An 18,725-nucleotide genomic window follows, 5' to 3' on the forward strand; every position below is an offset into this window, starting at 1 on the left:
CCCTCCTGCTTTCCCCCGTCGCCTCAGCACCCCCGCCAGGGCCTGGCAGCCCGGAGTGTCACCCTCCTTCCTGAGGGAGGCCGCGACCGCCCGCAGCCCTCACCCCCCGGGCGCGAGGCCGAGCGCGGAGAAGCCTGACCTGCAGCTGCTGTAAATCAAAGCGCTTCCAATATTGAAACATCGATCCCACATTGGCCGCCATCTTGAGACATATTGAGACGGAGTGAGAGGCTGATAGAGAGGGGGCTGGAGTTCAGGAGCCGCCAGGAGGCAGCAGGCGGGCGGGCGCCAAAACCCGGCCTGGAGCCGGCCGCCGCCTCAGCCACCGCGGACGCGGACTCCTTCCTCACGGCGCCGCCGCCGCCGCCGCCGCCGCCGCCGCCACTGCGGCCGCCTCAGCCGTGGAGTCAGGAGCCTGAGGGAAACGCGGCGGCGGCGGCGGCGGCGGCGGCGGCGGCCTGGGCGCGCGCGCGCCGCGCTCTCTGTCCACAGCCTGAGCGCGGGCATCCGGGGCCCTCGCGACCCCTCACCCTTTTTCCCGCGCGCCCCGTCACAAGCCCCCCTCCCCGGCCGCGCGGCGACCCTGCAGCGGCCCGGCCCCGAGGGGGCGCTACAGGGTCTCCTCGGAGGCCCTGCAGCTCACCTAAAGGGTGACACCCCCCCCCAAAGGTCGCGCGGTCGCTGGTGGGCATGGCTCGGGGATGGAGGCCCCTGGCTTTCTTAGGTGAGGACAGGGCGCTGCGCCGCTGCAGCCGTGTGCGGGCGCAGCGCTCTTTTTGCACCGTGCATGCGGAGCGTGCAATGACCCACCTGCAAAAGCCCGTGACCCAGACACACAGCCCATCCCGCGCGCGTGTGCTGGACAAGACCTCACTCCGGTCCCCCTGCGCGCGTTCCAGCTGGGGGACCTCCAGACCGCATGGGTCACAGTGTTTTCACATTCAAGGAAGTACAATTGTGTAGTGGTAAAAGGAGGGTTGACCGCTAGCCTTGGGCCCTCCGGCGCCTGTGGCTGCTGTCGCTGCTCACGTTCATGTCCCATACTCGGTGCGACCCCCAAATTGCACCGGGACACATCAGCAAGTGGCAACAGGCTCCCACCCTTCATAGCCGTTCTAGCGTTGGCCAGGACTGGGAAAGTCTTGGAACCTAACTCTGTCCCCAACCACTCTTCTGCAACACAACCCAAGAAACTTCCTCTGTGGTTCACACAGCTCCGCGCCTGGCCCTTGCAGACAGAAAGTTTGAAAGCGTGCAACGCACTCAAAACGGAGCGCGTGTTTCCAAGTTTGCAAAAAATGCTCACATTTAAAGCGGGAGTCGTGGGAGGAAATTCTCTTTACATTCTCTCTGGCTCCAAAGCACGCATTTTAGGATCATCATCTTTAATGGATTTATTCACACCGGCGAGTTTGCGTTTACAGTAGGGATACAGTGTTTTCACTCTTCTGCGCTTCGTTGAACGTGTAATTAGTTAAGACAAATCCCCCAAATTCCTTAATCTTTAAAATTACATGTAAATAAAGTGTGTATGGAACACAAAACATGACAGTAGAAAATAATTGCTCTCTGAGCCAAGTTCGAGGGTTTAGCGCTATATCGGTTGCGGTGAGATCGATATTTTTAGAGAAAGGGGTTGGAAGTGAAAGTTCCCCCCGAGAATTAAAGAACACAAGTGTCCCCAGGTCTTGCAACTGCCGCCAGAAGTCTCTCTGTCACGAAGTGGTCGGGACACGGTTGCTTCCCCAAGTTGCAGCCTCTGTGTGGCAGGAGCGACACGAAGCAGGTGCGTGGAAGCGCGCGGGCGTCAGGGGGCGCAGAGCCAGCCTCCAGTCTGGATGCCGTGACGCGGCATCAGGAGGGACACTGCGGATCTCAAGTGACCACAGGCCTGGTGTTAGGGGCCAGAGCCGGAACGCGCGGGCGGCTGCTCTTCAGCTCAGATCGCACCGCCCGGTAGAGGGCAGCGGCTCCCCGACACTCGGGTCTTCAGGGTCCCGCATCCCACTTGCCCACCCCGGCCATGAGCACTTGGCCACGCCCTGTCCGGAATCCAAGCGGGAAGCAACTACTTGGCCACCTTGAGCCACTTAGATCTTATCCTTTTTTTCCCTATCTTGCACTTTAGAGATCGTCTATGCTTGTGCGGTGACCGGCAAGAACGACAGAAATTGGCCTAAAAGTAGCTAAACAAATAGAATGTGCCTCCCGCACTGAAACAAGTTCCCTTTCGTGGGGAACCACCGAGGGAAATGGTATGGATTTACCACAGATGTTCTCAATCTAATTATCCTGTCGATCTCCTGGGTTTGAACTTTAAAAACTGAAATATATATGACCTGTGTAATAGTCGGAAAATACATCTGGTTGGAATTCAGAGTTCTGAATCCTAAGCAATATTTTAGATACAAGTTTGACAGGTATTAAATACAACGGTTCCGTTTCTAGTTATGTTTATATTTTTGCATGTTAACCTGGCTTACATTGGTGGCCCAGAGTTTAAACTTTAAATAAAATTTAGATTTCTCCTAGCAGAGTTTTTGAGTTATACAAACTTTATTGCCCTCAGACAGGGAGAGGAGGAGAAAAAAAAAAAAAAAAAGATAACTTCTCCCATGGCATAAAAATGTTCTCATTTCAGAAGGTAATCACTAATGAAAATTATCTTGGGTGAATGAAGTAACAATGTAAAGACTTGTGAAAAGATTTTGAAGACTGCATTTAAAAGTAGACATTAAAACAACAACAACTTAGGTCTAGATGGTGGGGTGTCCCAGTGGGTAAAGCACTTGCTATGCAAGCCTGATGACTAGAGCTCCACTCCCAGAATCCACGTGAAGGAAGGAGAAAACAGACTCCTCAAACTTGTCCTCTGACTTCGGCCTCCACAGCTGTGGCATGTGTGCCTCTGCACACATCATGCACACACATCATCATAGTCATAATTAATAAATGTAATTTAATAAAGAACAAATTACAAGTATTTCAAAGACTGCTTTTTTTTTTTTTCTTGCAAGTTGATGTTCAGCCAAAGTATTGTAAAACGTGGATAACCACTGGTGTCTGGAGACTGTGGATTTACCAAGTTACGAACTGCTTAAAATATTTCAAAAATGGAAGGGTCTGAGGACTTCACTCTCCATCGCCACCCACAAAGATAACACAATGAGTGATCAGATCCTTCCAGAACCCAGTGAGAAAGGATGGCTCTGACCCAGGACAAAAACAAAACAAAACAAAACCTTGACATATAATTGAAATGACTTTGAATGAAGCATAAGAAAAACAATCCAGAGGCATTTGGTCACTTTTTTTTTTAATGTTTAGCTTCTCCCTTTAGGGGAAGAGAACTCACAGTTCCCAAGTGTGTGACTAATTGCCACCCAAACTTTGCATTTAAGCCCCCCCACATCAAAATGCTATCAGTCCCTGGCACCTTTAAATTCGGCTGAGCACCAGCGAGGAGAGGAGAAGTAATGCAGGAACCCAGAAGTTCTCAGCTTCTTCTGCGGCTGCTTTATTGTTACCCAAAACAATACAATAAAATAGGGTTGGCCAACATGGTAGTGCACACCTGCCATCCCAGCAGGAGGTAAGCAGGACCAGAAGTTCAAAATTATATACAGGGAATTTGGGGCCAGCCTTGTTAATAAGACCCTGTCTCAAAAGACCAACAACAACAGCAAATAATAGTTAATAGTGATAGCAAGACTCTACTGGGGCTGTGGTAATACTAAGGAATGTTAGAGACAATTATAATATATCTTGGGGATTTTTCTCTCCCCTACTCTCCTTGCTTTGTAGACTTACTCTCCTCTTAGTGACATCCGTGTTTAGTTTATAAAACCCATTAAGGTGAAAGTTGGTGCCTTTCTGAAACTACCATACAGGGTAATACCTACTAAATTGATCCTCTCTGGATAATCCCAAGAAGTGCAAATGCATGCATAGCATTGGTCTTAAAGAGAACAGTCACTGTTCTTACAGACTGAACCTTGAAAGAAATAGCCATCAGAAAATGCTTCAAGGTGGGCTTGGCAGTGCATTGGTCCATTGGTGTGACCTACGGAGCCACAGGAGGCAGGTGCAGGGGGACTGTCACAAATTCAAGGACATTTGGGCTACATATTGAGGTCTAGACTAGGCAGAGTTACAAAGTGAGACCCTTTCTAAAAGAAATGTTTTCTTCTAAACTGAAAAATATCTTACATTGAAGGGCATTGTTTGAAACATGACAAAACAAGGCAAAGCCTCCCATAAATAGCTTTAAAAAAAAAAAAACAGAGTTTCTCTGAAGAGCTCTAGCTGTCATGGAACTTACTCTGTAGACCAGGATGGCCTCAAACTCAGAGAACCTCCTGCCTCTCTTTCTGGATTGCTGGAATTAAAGGCATGAGTCAACACCACCCAGCTCCCACAAATAATCCTAATCTCTCTGGTGGGGAAAGTCTTTATGCTCTGATTCCTTATTTGTTCCCCTAGAAATTTTCTCCCCAAGAAACACCAAAAAATAAGTTTTCCAAACTAAAGTCATCATAATAATCCCCAGATCTTCTAAACCATATGTTTCAAAGGATAAACATGGAGATACTCATTCTAAAGCCTTAATTCTTTTTCTTAGTACTTTTACATCCAAATTAGAACTGGTTTCAGATAGTTGTCAACAAGAAACATTCCAGAGCCCAGGAGATTGCTCAGTGGATAACTTTGTTTGTTGGAGAATATTATTTTAAGGTGTGTGACTTTTCTTTATGCTGCATTTGTTTAACTCTGTGAAACTGTGATTGATTCTTCGCCTGTCTAAAAAACCTCATGGTCTAATAAAGAGCTGAATGGCCAATAGTGAGGCAGGAGCAAGAATAGGCAAGGCTGGCAGGCAGAGAGAATAAATAGAAGGAGAAGAGAGGAAAAGGAGAGGAACAAGAGAACAAGGAGAGGAGGGTCTCAGGAGCCAGCCACCCAGCCACCCAGCCACTCAGCCACCCAGCCACTCAGCCACCCAGCCACTCAGCCACCCAGCCACCCAGCCACGTAGCCACCCAGCCACGTAGCCACCCAGCCCCCCCAGCCACCCAGCCCCCCAGCCACCCAGCCACGTAGCCACTCAGCTACACAGAGTAAATCCACAGTCTCCAGACACCAGTGGTTATCCACGTTTTACAATACTTTGGCTGAACATCAACTTGCAAGAAAAAAAAAGCCAAGTTAAGGCCAGGCATTTCTAAGTAATAATAAGACTCCATGGGTGATTTACTTAGGAGCTGGGTGGTAGCTCCCCCCCCCCCCCACGAAAAGCCAAAAGAGTTAAAAAAGCATTTGGCACAATGGCACAATAGCACTTGCTCTAAATGTCTAACAACATGTGTTCAAGCTCCAAAACCCACAGGTAGACAGAGCAAGCTACCTCTGAAAATGATCTTTTACCATCGCATAGGTACTATGGCATATATGCACACACACACACACACACACACACACACACACATTAATCGCAAAGAAGTGAAAATTTTTCACATAACCATAAACAATGCACAGTCTGAAAACTATATCACAGGGGCTGGAGAGATGGCTCAGTGGTTAAGAGCACTTGCTCCTCTCAAGGACCTGAGTTCAGTTTCCAGCATCCATGCCAGGTAGCTCACAACCAGTTGTCACTCCCACTCTAGGAGATTCCATGCTTCTAACCTCCACAAGTACCTGAACTCTTATTCACATACCCATACATAAACACACACATGCACATGGTTAAAAATAAAATACAATTAAAACCTTCACCATAATGTATTCTCAGTCATAAAAAACATGGCTGTATATGATAGAGAAAATAATCCCTATTCATAGTAAGTCATATGGAAAAATATCTGAATTTTACAAATATAGAAGTTTAGCTGGAACCAGGCAGTGGTGGCACATGCCTTTAATCCCAGCACTCGGGAAACAGAGGCAGGTGGATCTGTTGAGTTCAAGGCCAGCCTGATCTACATAGTGAGTTCCAGGACATCCAGGGCTACACAGAGAAACCCTGTCTCAAACAAACAAACAAACAAACAAACAAAAAATGTGTGTGTGTGTGTGTGTGTATTGTGTGTGTTCAAAATTAGCTGAAGGTATTCATTCAAAGAATTGTCAGTCTTCAATTCACAAATATCTAAAACCAGACATTTGGAAACACTTCAAATCTGTAAAGTTTTTATCTTTAAATCACAACATTATGAATAACAGAGGTGTGTGTATCTCTGTGTATGTGAGTGCACACACAAGTATATGTGTGGTGACTGCCTTCCAGAGCAATTTGGCACCAAGTGCTAAAAGGAATAAAAGAAGATTCCAGATCTATTTTTTTTTTCCGCTCAAGAAAGCCAAACTACTTTTAATTGTTTTGTTTTTTAAATTAATGCTTTATGTTAATTATTTCTAAGTACACTATTCATGGCACGATGTAAGTACCCACCAAATAAAAGTGCACATTTTGCTACATGTAATTACACGCACAGTACCTCACTCATCTCTATATGCCAGCTGTATGTGGAGTTATATAATTGTACCAAGAACCTGTCCAACTTGTAAGAACCAAGTCTAAATAGGAGATGGTCGTATTCGCCACCCTCCCTGCCTGTCTCAGGGGAGAGCCTGTCTTCATCTCTAAGACCCTTTATAAAATCATCAAAGGCTTCACTTCTGGCCCACCTTTAAGCCAGCCGTGCACTTCAGATCAGCAATAGACTGATGATCCTTGCAGTAGGGATCTTTCCACACCTTTAATGATTCCTCTCTGTTCTCTCCCACTTGTCTTAAGAAAGTTTGCAGCTTGAGCTTTTTGATAGAAGAAGCAGCCTACTCTTTGAACATGGGTCTAGAATAGCATTGTGGGGGCCGGAGATGTGGCTCAGTGGTAAAACTCTCCCCTTGCCTACACGAAACCTTTGTTCTGATCCCCAGCAAGGCAAGCAGAGGAAAAGATATTTGTTACACATCTAACACCACGGACTAGACCTCTTGTGATTTGGGGACATCCAAGTAAGTAGGAAAGGACCTGGAATTTCTTATCACTTAAGCTTTCAAACCCTACCTCACCAGCCACAAGTTCCCTTGCTCTAGTCTCATTTTAATCCAAAACTGTGCTATCTATATTTTTTAAGATTTTGGTATGCGTGTACGGTGTGTGCAGGTGCACATACACCTGGAGGGAGGGGGAGCGGTGTGTGAGTGGAAATCAGAGGGCAAGTGCCAGTATACGTCCTCGCCTTCCACCTCATTTGAAGACCTCTGGCTGTTCGCTGCTGTGTACACTAGGCTAGCCCAGGGACTCTCCTGTCTCCACAACCAATATTGCTATAGGAGTAGTGGGTTTGGTTTTTTTTTTTTTTTTTTTTTGAGTTTGCATTTTTAAAGTCCTTTTTACTTCATTTTATTTCCCGTGTGTGTGTGTGTGTGTGTGTGTGTGTGTGTGTGTGCGCGCGCGCGCGCACTCAATGTGAGTTCAGGTTCCTTTGGAGGCCAGAAGAGGGCATTGGATCCCTGAAGCTACAGGGGCTTTCAAGCTGTAGGATGTGGGTACAAGGAACTGAACTCAAGCCCTCTGCAAGAACATCAAACACTCTTAACTACTGAGCCATTGTCCCAGCCACTGACATTTACCTTTTATATGTTTGTCTGTTTGTTTGTTTTGGGCAATATTGCTTTGGGGTATCAGCACTCATATCTTCATGCTTGGGTATCCACTGAGTCATCTTCCCATCACCTGTATTATATTCTCATATAAACTTTCTTAGTATTTAGAGTGCTTTTTTTTTTTAAACCTTTCCTTCCTCTTTGTGAGGTGTCCACACATGTCCTACTGTATAATGCTACTCTAGAGGATGCCCACTGATGTCATTGCTGAATCAACAGAAATGCACAGTGTACCTAGTCAGTAGCCTGAAAGGACTTGAAGTAAGTAAAGTGCTGCATAAATAGTATTATTATTATTATCTTCTTTAATGTAATGTACAAAGACAGAATTTGTGCTGATGACTCCTTTCCTTGACTCCTGAGTAGGATAAGCCATGTGTGTTCTATCTGCGATTTTAGAAAAGGTAGCTCTATGTGGCCCTGGTTGGCCTTAAACTCCTGATCCTCTCCTGCAGAATCATTACTGCTGAGATTATAGGTGTGAGCCACCGCTCTTGGTAGAGTCATATGATCAACACTTCAGAGATGGAAGCAGGAGGATCCAAAGTTCAACATCATTCATAGCTACAAAGTTCAAGGCCAACTTGACCTATATGTGACTCTGTCTCAAAATATATGTATGTGCATAGACATGTACACATACATTCGTGTGTGTGTGTGTGTGTGTGTGTGTGTGTGTGTGTGTGTGTATGTATGTTGGGGCTGGAGAGGCTCAGATGGTAAAGCTGGTCAAGCAAGAGGACCTGAGTTCAAATCCCCACCACCCATTTAAATTCTGAGTGGGATAGGGGTCCACCAGTTATTCCCATGTAGAAGGCAGGGATAGGGGATCCCCAGAGCAAGCTAGATAACTGACTGGTCACTGTCTTGATGATGACTGATTGAGAGAAACCCCAGAAGCCATCCTTGGCCATCTACATGTATGCACTATGCACACAAAAAAACAGGCATATGAACACACACACCATAAACATGCAGCCACGTGCAAATATATATATACATATATATTTATATATATGTGTGTGTATATGATTATTTTTTAAATTTTTTTTCATGATACAAAGTATTGTTCTATTCCCCATACTTCTTGTTTTATTTTTAATTACGTGTATGTTTCTATGTGTAGGCATGTGCATCAGCATGCAGATGCCTGCAGAAACCACAAAAGAGTGTCAGACACCCTGGAACTGAGTTTACACCTAACATGGGTGCTGTGAACAGAACTCGGGGTCCTTCGGAAGAACACCATGCACTTATAACCACTGAGTCATCTTACCAGCTCCAAGTTTCGTATGACACACCCCTGCAGTTCTGCAGTTCGAGTCAAGTGAAGATTTGTTTCTGTGAACTGTAATTGGATTTTCGTTGTCATGGGCTGTCAAGTTGTATATTATTTTTGTCCTGGGTAAGTATGGTTTGTAAGAATCTAAAGGCTTGCTCCAGCAGAGAACTGGAAAGCTGATCTCCCTCATAGGGGGTTGGAAACTTTTTATTTTAATTCCCTCAAGCTCTATTCAGATTAAATGTTTGATCTACTGTCAGTTTTTGGAAGTCTGTATTATGTCTTTAGAGCTTTAAGTAGCTAGATATAATAAAGCCAGACTCTCAAAAGATGTCAAAACTGTGGTTGGTTTTTTTGTTTGTTTTTTGGAGACAAGGATATATATATATCCATCTCCCAGGCTAACTTTACACTCATTATATAGCCAAGGATGAACTTAATCTTCCCATCCTCCTGCCTTCTCTTTCCAGAATGCTATGGCTACAGGCATGTGCCCCTGTGCCTGGATTCATGAAGTGTTGGGGATTAAACCCATGGCTTTGTACATGCCAAGCAAAAATTCTACCAAGCAAGGTACTCCTCTGGCCCCTGCCTGACATGTCATTTCTTAGACAGTAATTTAACTCTGACGCAGTAAAGGAGTGCATGATCCCATCATTATGGGAGACAATTGCAAACTGCAAGGGAAAATCACGTCCTAATTTTGCCACTGAGTCACTGCCTCTTGGCCTCCGGTTTCCTGTCTGTAAAATGGGAATAATTAATACTTTCTTGTAAAATTCTCCTGAGCCTCCAAGGAGACATCCAACAAAAGGCACCAAGTGGGGTTCTATTAGTACTAATTGAAGTAAGTGTGAAATGCAACAGTGTCTGGGCAAAACGGAAAATCTCAAGATCTGGGCAGGAAAGGTACAACAGGCACCAAATGGTGATTCTGCAGAATCCAAGTTGGATTTTTTTGGGGGGTGGGGTGGTTGGTTTGAAGCGCGCGCGCGTGTGTGTGTGTGTGTGTGTGTGTGTGTGTGTATGGTTGTGAGCTACTTAATGTGAGTTCTGGGAACCAACGTCACATCCTAGGCAGGAGATGTGCTCTTAACCATTGCGCCATCTCTCCAGTCCCTCCCATGTTCTTTTAAAAAAACACTTTCTGGGGGACAGACAGAGATGTCACTAATCACTCTAGAAAAACCCATCCCTTAATCACCCAGCACCACCTGTGGAGCAGAACATTGTGTCAGACACTACAAAGAGACCTACAAGGGACATACAAGGTCCCTGCCCTTAGAGTTTAACAGTTTAGAGTCTAATGATGTGTCAAAGCCACCTGGGCTACATGAGACGATAAGGTGTGCCTTAGTGTTAGTGTTGATATGAACAAGTAGCTAAGACTTATTCGTTTTTGTTTATTTATTTATTTATTTGTGTGCATTGGTGTTTTGCCTGCGTATGTGTCTGTGTGAAGGTATCAGGTCCCCTGGAACTGGAGTTACAGACAGTTAGTTGTAAACTGCCACGTAGGTGCTGGGAATTGAACCTGGGTCTTCTGGAAGATCAGTTAGTGCTCTTAACTGTTGAGCCATCTCTCCAGCCCCCTTATTCATTGTTTTACATTTCCATTTAGTTATTTGTTTGTTTGGGGCACCTGGGATTGAACCCAGAACCTTATGTATGTTGGAAGGTGCTCTACCACTGAGTCATATCCCAGCCCCTCACCTGGGGGATTCTAGGCAGGTGCTCTACCACTGAGCCCCACACCCATTCAACCCTTCACTGAGGAGTTTTGGGAAGTGCTCTACCACCAAGTCACATCCTAGTCCCTCAATAGGGGATTCTAGGTGGGTTTCTTACAGTTGAGCCATAACCCTAGGCCCTAACTGGGTAATCGTAGGCAGTCTCTTCATCACTAAACCACACTCCCAGCTTTGAAACTCATTCTGGCTTTGGGTGAGCAAAAGAATTCGAAAATGATGGGTTCTTGAGTAGGGCAGGATTTAAGGGTGGAGGAGGGACAGGTGGAAGACATTTGGGATCTGAAAAAGCATGCTCAGTATGTCACCACTAAATCTCCTAATACAAGGAAAGAAAATACAGCAGGCTGCTAAACTAGGAGCCAAGGTGGTAGGGTACGGATTGGAATCTCAAGATGTCAGCAAGGTGGGGGTGTGCCTGAGGTGCATCTCTGGAGAATCAATGGGAAACTTGTCATTTTGGACAAGATGCCACCTAGCTGCCAGCCATACAGGTCCTACCAAGTGTCCATTTCCTGCACTGAAATGAGCCTTCACCTCATCTTCCCATTCAGCAAACTGGAGGCAGCTGGCTAGTAACAACACAGCTTGTACACCACCACAGAGTCAAATGCTAGTCATTCACACAGTTAGTGGCCAGCAGAAAAAAAAAAAAAAAAAAAAAAAAAAACAATTAAAGAGACTGCAGAGATGGCTTGGGGATTAAGAACACAGTCTGATCTTGCAGAGGACCCAAGTTCCAGTCCCAACACCCACAACTGCCTGAGACTCCAGCTCCAGGGAGATAGCCTACACCTTAAGTCACAGCCCTCAGGAGGCAGAGACAGGGGGTTCCAGACTGGCCAGAGCTACATAGTGAAAAAGACAAACAAAACAAAAACGCACTAAGGTAAGGGCTGTCAAAGAGGCTCAGTAAGTAAAGATATTTGTGAAATTGCCACCAAGCCTAATGACCCAAGTTCAATCCCTAGAACCCATGTGGTAGGAGGAGGTTGTCCTTTGCCCTCCATGAATATCCTATAGTGAGTGTCCAGTAGGGCACACATGCACAGACACACACATGCATACACACATTAAATAAAGAACCTCACATGTCTTTCTCACCGAGCATCATCCAATTTTTTTTTTTTTTCTTTATTAGGGGTCTCTCGCTGGTATAGAATTTTCTAAATAGGCTAGTCTAGCTGGCCAGGGAGCCCCAAGAATCCACCTTTTTCTGCCCTCCCAGTGTAGGTATTCCAAGCCAGTGCCACCACACCCATGGGCTTTTTACGTGGGATCTGGGGATGAGAGTCCAGTCCGAACATTTGCAAGGCAAGCACTTTGCAGATAGAGCCATCTCCCAGCCCAATTTTCCAGCGTCTTTTAATGGCATGATGTCAGCTACCCTCCCCCGAGGTAGCTTTCTCAAGCAACTGATGTATTTATTTATGACTTATTCCTCCCACCAGTATTTATTGAGGGCCTACTTTGTGCTAGGTTGGCAACCAGAACCAGGTGTATGATCCTGATCTTTCTGTCCCTAAGCATCGAGGGAAGAAATTCCAAAGGAAGAAAGGACTTCCCCACCTCCTACCCCACCCTGGTCCTTTGGCTTGTCTTTGCTGGTTAGTAAATGCCTTTACTTCCCCAACATGCATTCTTTAAGCCACAGAGCATTGTAATCCTTTGCTCTTTTGGCAACATAACCACTTATTACCAGTTTGAGATGTGTTTTGGGTAGGTCTGACTTTGGCAAGGGGCTAGCCTCATATCCAACTTAAAGTCCTGTTTCACTGGGATGTTTTATTTGAGAAACCAGGGCCAAGACCACAACCACATACAGAGAAGCAAAATTTCCTGCCTTTTTGAACACAATGTGAAATAAAGTAGACTCATATCTGAAATTACTATTGAGGGCTGGATCACGCTGACAGCAATGGCTTGTGTGTGTGTGTGTGTGTGTGTGTGTGTGTGTGTGTGTGTGTATTTGTGTTTTCTGGGGAGGTAATCAAGCAAGGTGGTTGGGAATACAATAACTTTTGCACTGAAGAGAGTTTAAAATATCCCTGGGGTGGAGCAGCAAGATGGCTCAGTGGGCAAAGGCGCTTGCTGTCAAGCCTGATCAACTGAGTTCAATTCCCAAGACCCATGAGGCAAGAGAGAATCGTGTCCACCAGTTGTCCACACTCATGCTGTGGTGTCTACACACACACTCTAAATGCAATTTTTAAAATGTTTCTAATTTCCCTGGGAAGATGATTCAGTCAGCTAAGTGCTTGCCACACAAGAATTAGGGGCTGAGTGTAACACCCAGGGCTTAGGCAAGAAAAGCTAGGTCAGGAGGCACAGGGTACCCATAACCCCAGCACTTGGGAGACAGATCCAGGAGGATCCATCCCTAGGGCTTACTAGCCAGCTAGGCTAGCTGAATTAGAGAGCTCCAGGTTTTGGGAGGACCTCCTGGCTACACACACACACACACACACACACACACACACACACACACACACCATTAAAAAAAAAATCCCTGGAGAAATATCAGCTATATTTGAGGTTATGTGGTATGCACAAGAAAATAATACCTGACAGAGGTGAAAATCCCACAGAGAGTAACCCTGCAAAGGTGTGTTACTATGGCTAGTAGACAAACACTCTTGGGATTTCAAGGGAGTGGAACACTCAATATCTCTCTTCTACTCCCTTCCCCTTGGGAACTTCTGAGCATCGCCCCATCCCCTCCAATAAAACATTTATAGGAACTCTCTTGGCAGAGTAGAGCCACGTAAGACATCCTGAGATGGGAAGTCACACTTTTGCCTATAAAAACACCTAATCCCTGTGTTGATTAGACACTAGGTTTCTCAATAAGTGTGTCTCTAGGCTTTGCAAGCCAAGTTTTCTAGTCAGGAAGAAGAGCAAAGTCTTTGCATCTTTTACAGGGGAGAAGACTGAGGTTCAGGGAGGCTTGGCAGAGCTGGGGATGAATCCTTGAGCCTAGTTAGTGTCTAGTTGGTGAGCATCTATCATTGAGACACATCCCCCAACCCCTGCACCAGGGTTTGCTATACCACCCAGGCCTGTCTGGGTGTCTGACCCCCTCTCTACCTGGTCAGAACCTACAAGGTGTCCGAAAGATAGTCTCTCTCCCACCCCTGCAGGTAACCTCAGGTATTGCTGGCCCAGGAAGGACCTTTGGTCTTACCTTGCAGCAGCCGACTTGCCAGCAATCCTTGGCAGTGGAGTTCTTGTCTGCAGACATCTTTCTGTGGTGGTGGAGGCTCCAGACACCCTGGTCCAGGGCATCTATCATAAAAAGGGATAACTTAACCTTGATCTTGAATGAATCATTGATTGCAGAGACGATGAAGAGAGTCAAAAGTCCCCCTTAAGTACAGCAGGGCTGGTAGTTTGGCAATCTATGCGGCTGGGAGAGGGTGTGTTTCCCTAGTCATCATTGGGAATCTACTTAATAATTGCTCAGGGCTCTTTCTTCTTCACTGGAGGGGAGTCTGGTTTAATGGACTGTCTGGGGTGGGGGAAGTATCTGATTAACTAGCCTACTCTGGCTTCCACATTGGGAAGGGAGGGGTCGCAGATACGCTGTGAGAGTCTAAGGCGGGTAGTTTAGGGAACCAATTGGAACTAATTTCAAACAAGTATCTCAGCTTTTCTCATTCCTAAGTTTAATACCAGTGAGTGAGTGGGAGGCAGGATCAGTTTACACAAGCTACGGTTGATCAGATCACAAGTTTTATTACCAACAGAGTGAGGCCAGGAGGCAAGGTTTGATTCTATTTACTTCTGGAATCGCTTTGTGTTTTACTGAGTTCTCCACCCCCCAAGTTGCATGCTCTTTTTCTATTAAAAAAAAAAAAAAAAAAAAAAAAAGAGCTTCCTAAGGTAAAAGAAAAGAAGGGGGGGAGGTTATCTCATATCCCCTCCTTGTCATCTGCTGTAGCCTGATTTATTTAAGATCCATTTGTTTCAAACAAATCCTGCCCCAGTTTCTTCTAAGGTCTCCTCTTCCCCTGAAGTCCTCAGCACGGTGCTGCCTTTGACGCGAGCTCAAGAATCTTGTAGCTTCTCGCCTTTCCACTCCCAGAGGAATCTGTTATTCAGCTCTTCAAAGCCCAGGACTTGTTTGCACCTCTTGTTTCAAACAATAGACCAAATTTCCTGTCACTGCCTCTCTTCAAAATCCGCCGCCTACTCTGTGCTCCCTGGAACAATCCAGGCTGCAGCTGCCACAGCAGAAGGAACTCAACACTTTTCCAGCCTGTGTCTCAGAGGCCTGAGAGGGCCAAAGGAACAGACTACAGCTAGGCACACTCTGTGGGCAGCATAGTCTCTGGGCAACTTTGAATCGGTTTCTTAACCTGTCTGACTCACTGTGCTCTCGGTGAGCATAGAGAATGAGATAAAATGATGAGGGTCTAAGAACAGTTTCCTGGGATGGAGAGGTGGCTTGGTGGTTAAGAGCACTTGATCTTCTTCCAAAGGACCCTGTTTCAATTCCTAGTGCCCATATTGATGGCTCACAAAGGTCTGTAACTCCAGTTCCATCCCATGGGAGTCCTAGACTTCAAGGGACACTACACAAATGTGGTAAACAAACATATATGCAGACAAAATAGCCATATGTGTGTGTGTGTGTGTGTGTGTGTGTGTGTGTGTGTGTGTGTGTGTAGTGTTTTGTTTTTGAGAAAGGGTCTCTCACTATTAAACTCTGGCTGGCCTAGAACTAGCTATGTAGATGGGATGGCCTTGAATTCACAGCCTGCCTCTGCCTCCCTCACAATTGCTATGATTAAATATGTGCCATCACACTTGGGGAAATATATATATCATATATATGTATAAATGTATATATATATATGTATATATATACATGTATATACATGACATATATTATTTAATTAACCACATAGTTTCTAGGCTGAGGATGTGGCTGAGTGATAGATAAAGCTTGCCTTGCATGTGCAATGCCCCAGGTTCAATTCCCAAGTACTGAGGTAAAAAGAAAAGAAGGTTGTGGCTTAGATGATAGAGTACGTACCTAGCAAGCACAGACTCCTTGGGTTCCATTTACAACCTGTCATAACCTAGCATTCCAGTAATCCTAGCACCTGGAGGTAGGAATGATCGAGAGTTCAAGGTCGGTGGTGGTGCACATCTTTAATCTAAACACTCGGGAGGCAGAGGCAGGCAGCTCTCTGATTTCAAGGCCAGCCTGGTCTACAGAGTGAGTTCCAGGACAGCCAGGGCTGTGCATTGAGACCCTGTCTCAAAAACATCAGGGGTGGAGAAAAAGAAAAGTTGAAGTTTGGGAGCTGATGAGATAGATGGCTCAGCAGTTAAGCATACTCATTCAGGCAAAGGATGTGAGTTCAGTTCCCAGTGCCCCTGGGGTTCCAACATCCTCTTCTGGCCTTCATAGTAACCTGCACTTGCACACACCTACTTACAAACGTACATGCACACTCAGAATTTTAAAAAGAGTTTGAGGTTATCCTTCTTTATATAAAATGTTTAAGACCAGCCTGATCTACCTGAGACCCTGCCAAGAAAAAAAAAAAAAAAAGCCCAGCCAGGACTGCATTCATTCATTCATTCATTCACCACCCTCTTACATCATCTTGTTCTGTGTTTTTCTGTTCCCAGTGCTCAGGCTCTGTACTTCTGCTTTCTTATGACCATACAAAGGACCCTTTGCTAACTTTGTTGGAATTAACTGAGTTGCTTGCTACCCTGAAAGATGACCTTGAGCTCACTGTGTAGCTGAGGAAGACCCAGGAACCTTGGTCCTCCTGCCCCCACCTCCTGAGTGCTGAGATTACAAGTGCCACCACACCTGGCTCTCAGCCACTTTTGGTTTTGCTTCTTCTTATTCCTGGTTCCGGAAGGGATCTTTGACCACATCCTTGGATTCTTCTCACAGCATTAACTCATTTGGTTTGCTAGGCCAGATGTGTCCTACAATGGTCATAGCTCACACTTTTGTTTTGAGACAAGGTCCTGTGATAGATAGCCCAGACTGGTCTAGAACTCTCCATTCTCCTGCTTAGAATCCCCCAGTGAGGAGTTTAGGGTGTGGCTCAGTGAGAGAGCACCTGCCTAGAATCCCCCAGGGAGGGGCTTCGGGTGTAGCTGAGAAAAGAATGCTTGCTTAACTAAATGTGTGAGGCCCTAGGTTCCATCCCGCAGAACATGAAAAGACAAAAGGAAATGTTGCCTCCTGGGTAAAGCAATGCTCCTGCCCAACCCCACCCCTCCCAACCCACTCACAAATAAGGACCAGTGGACCTGAAGTGACCACACATACCTGCCTTCATGAACCATGTTGAAATCAAAACAAGCCTGCAGGCTTTTTATCCTCCAGGGGATTTGCTCGTGAGCCAATTTTGACACCAACCTCATGAAAAAGCATTCTTAGGTCATAGGTAATTTTCAGTCTGTCTAGAGGGCTTTGAGTCAAGGTCTCTTTAATGTCTTGTAAGTTACAAGTAAATCACGTTGCTTTGGTGGACTTCCCGGACAGCCTCACCTCCTTGTTTGTGAATTAACAGAGCAGGAGAAATATCTGTCATGACTCACCCTCATCCACACACACATATATACCCTTTGGAGTACTGGGCCATTGTAACCATGGCAATGGACTTGTCTTTCCTAAGCCTGTGGACTCATCTCCCCAACTCGCTAGAAATGGTGGTTGAGTGATACACAAAAGCTTCTCTAAGTACAAAGGCCCCCAAACCTAATAAAACAGCCTTCCTATCCACCTCACAGCCTACAAGGCAACTGAAATCTTGTTTTGTGTCCACAACCACCCAGGAGAAGGCTTAATAGGACAACAAAAACTTTAAGAACACAGTTGCAATCGGGAGGCAACTTCCCACCTCATCCAGTCTAGCTATGTAGCCATTAGGAGCTTGTCTGGGAGGTTCAATTTCCTTGGCATGTCATCCAGTTATACAATAATAAAGCCAGTCCTGATGGTGAAGTCTTCTCATTTCAGAGATTCAAGAGGCTAAGAGAAGAATACCATTCTCAAGGCTAGTCTGGGCCTTGAGAAAGAGTGAATTCAAAGACAGCTTAGAAAACTTCATGAAACCCTTGTACTGAAATACAAAATTCAAAGGAACTTGGGGTCAAGGTTCATCAATACAGCCTTCACTAAGAACACCCCAGTGAGGTAATTGGGGAGTGCCTCAGCAGTAAAGGGTCTGCCTGGAATCTTATATGAAAGGCTGGAGGTAGAGCACCGAGCACCTGCCTAGAATCCCCCAGTGAGGGGCTGGGTTGTGGCTCAGTGGTAGAGCAACTGCCTAGAATCCCCCATGGTTCACATCAGGTCTTAAAATTGCTAATGATCCAATAGCAACCAAATCATGTCTGTAAAACTTGATGTTAGCAACCATATTGGAAATTATGATAGATGATTACTATAAATTGTGATAGCAACAAGATTAATAGTAAAATATGTGACTTCTGACAGACTGACCTACCATGTCTCTTTTTTCCCCATCTGTAAAATGGGACCAATCACATTTGCCTTATGCTTTTGGACTGGATAATTAAGAAAATGTGTGTCTTCTACATTGGTGGTGGCACATGCCTTTGATCCAGAACTCGGGAGACAGAGGCAGGTGGATCTCTGATTTCAAGGCCAGCCTGGTCTCCTAAGCAAGTTCCAGGACAGCCAGGATCATTACACAGAGAAATCCTATTTCAAAAAACCAAAGAAAAAGAGAATGTGTGTCCAGCATCCGTGAGGTAGCCAGTGCATGGAGAGACTGGTTTTCTTCACTCAAGTACAGCTTTCACTTTGCTTGTTTATTGGTGTGTTTGTGTTTAGAGGCAGAGTCTTACTGTTAACTGAAGTTGGCTTTCAATTACTTTTTTCCCTTAACTATTATTTTTAAATTTTTGTTTGTTTGTTTTTCAAGACAGGGTTTCTCTGTGTAGCCTTGGCTGTCTTGGAACTCGTTCTGTAGACCAGGCTGGTCTCAAACTCTCTGCCTGCCTCTGTTCCTGAGTGCTGG

The 18,725-nt window shown here is 45.5% G+C and overlaps 1 protein-coding gene across 4 annotated transcripts in view; it reads right to left on the bottom strand.

The window, feature by feature from the left end:
- Cux1 (cut like homeobox 1) overlaps nt 1-14,222 on the bottom strand; it is a 307,194-nt gene extending 292,972 nt beyond the window's left edge. For 3 of the 4 annotated variants that reach the window (XM_051204954.1, XM_051204953.1, XM_051204951.1), the window contains exon 1: nt 140-447. In XM_051204954.1, coding sequence (XP_051060911.1) covers nt 140-202 — 63 coding nt within the window. In that variant the 5' untranslated portion in view covers nt 203-447. Of the gene's footprint in view, nt 1-139; nt 448-13,885 lie in introns of those variants that run through there. The other variant, XM_051204950.1, reaches the window with a different exon arrangement.
- Between the last annotated feature and the right edge of the window lie 4,503 nt (nt 14,223-18,725).

This window comes from Phodopus roborovskii, unplaced genomic scaffold (genome assembly GCF_943737965.1).
Source record: "Phodopus roborovskii unplaced genomic scaffold, PHOROB, whole genome shotgun sequence".
NCBI classification, from domain to species: domain Eukaryota; kingdom Metazoa; phylum Chordata; class Mammalia; order Rodentia; family Cricetidae; genus Phodopus; species Phodopus roborovskii.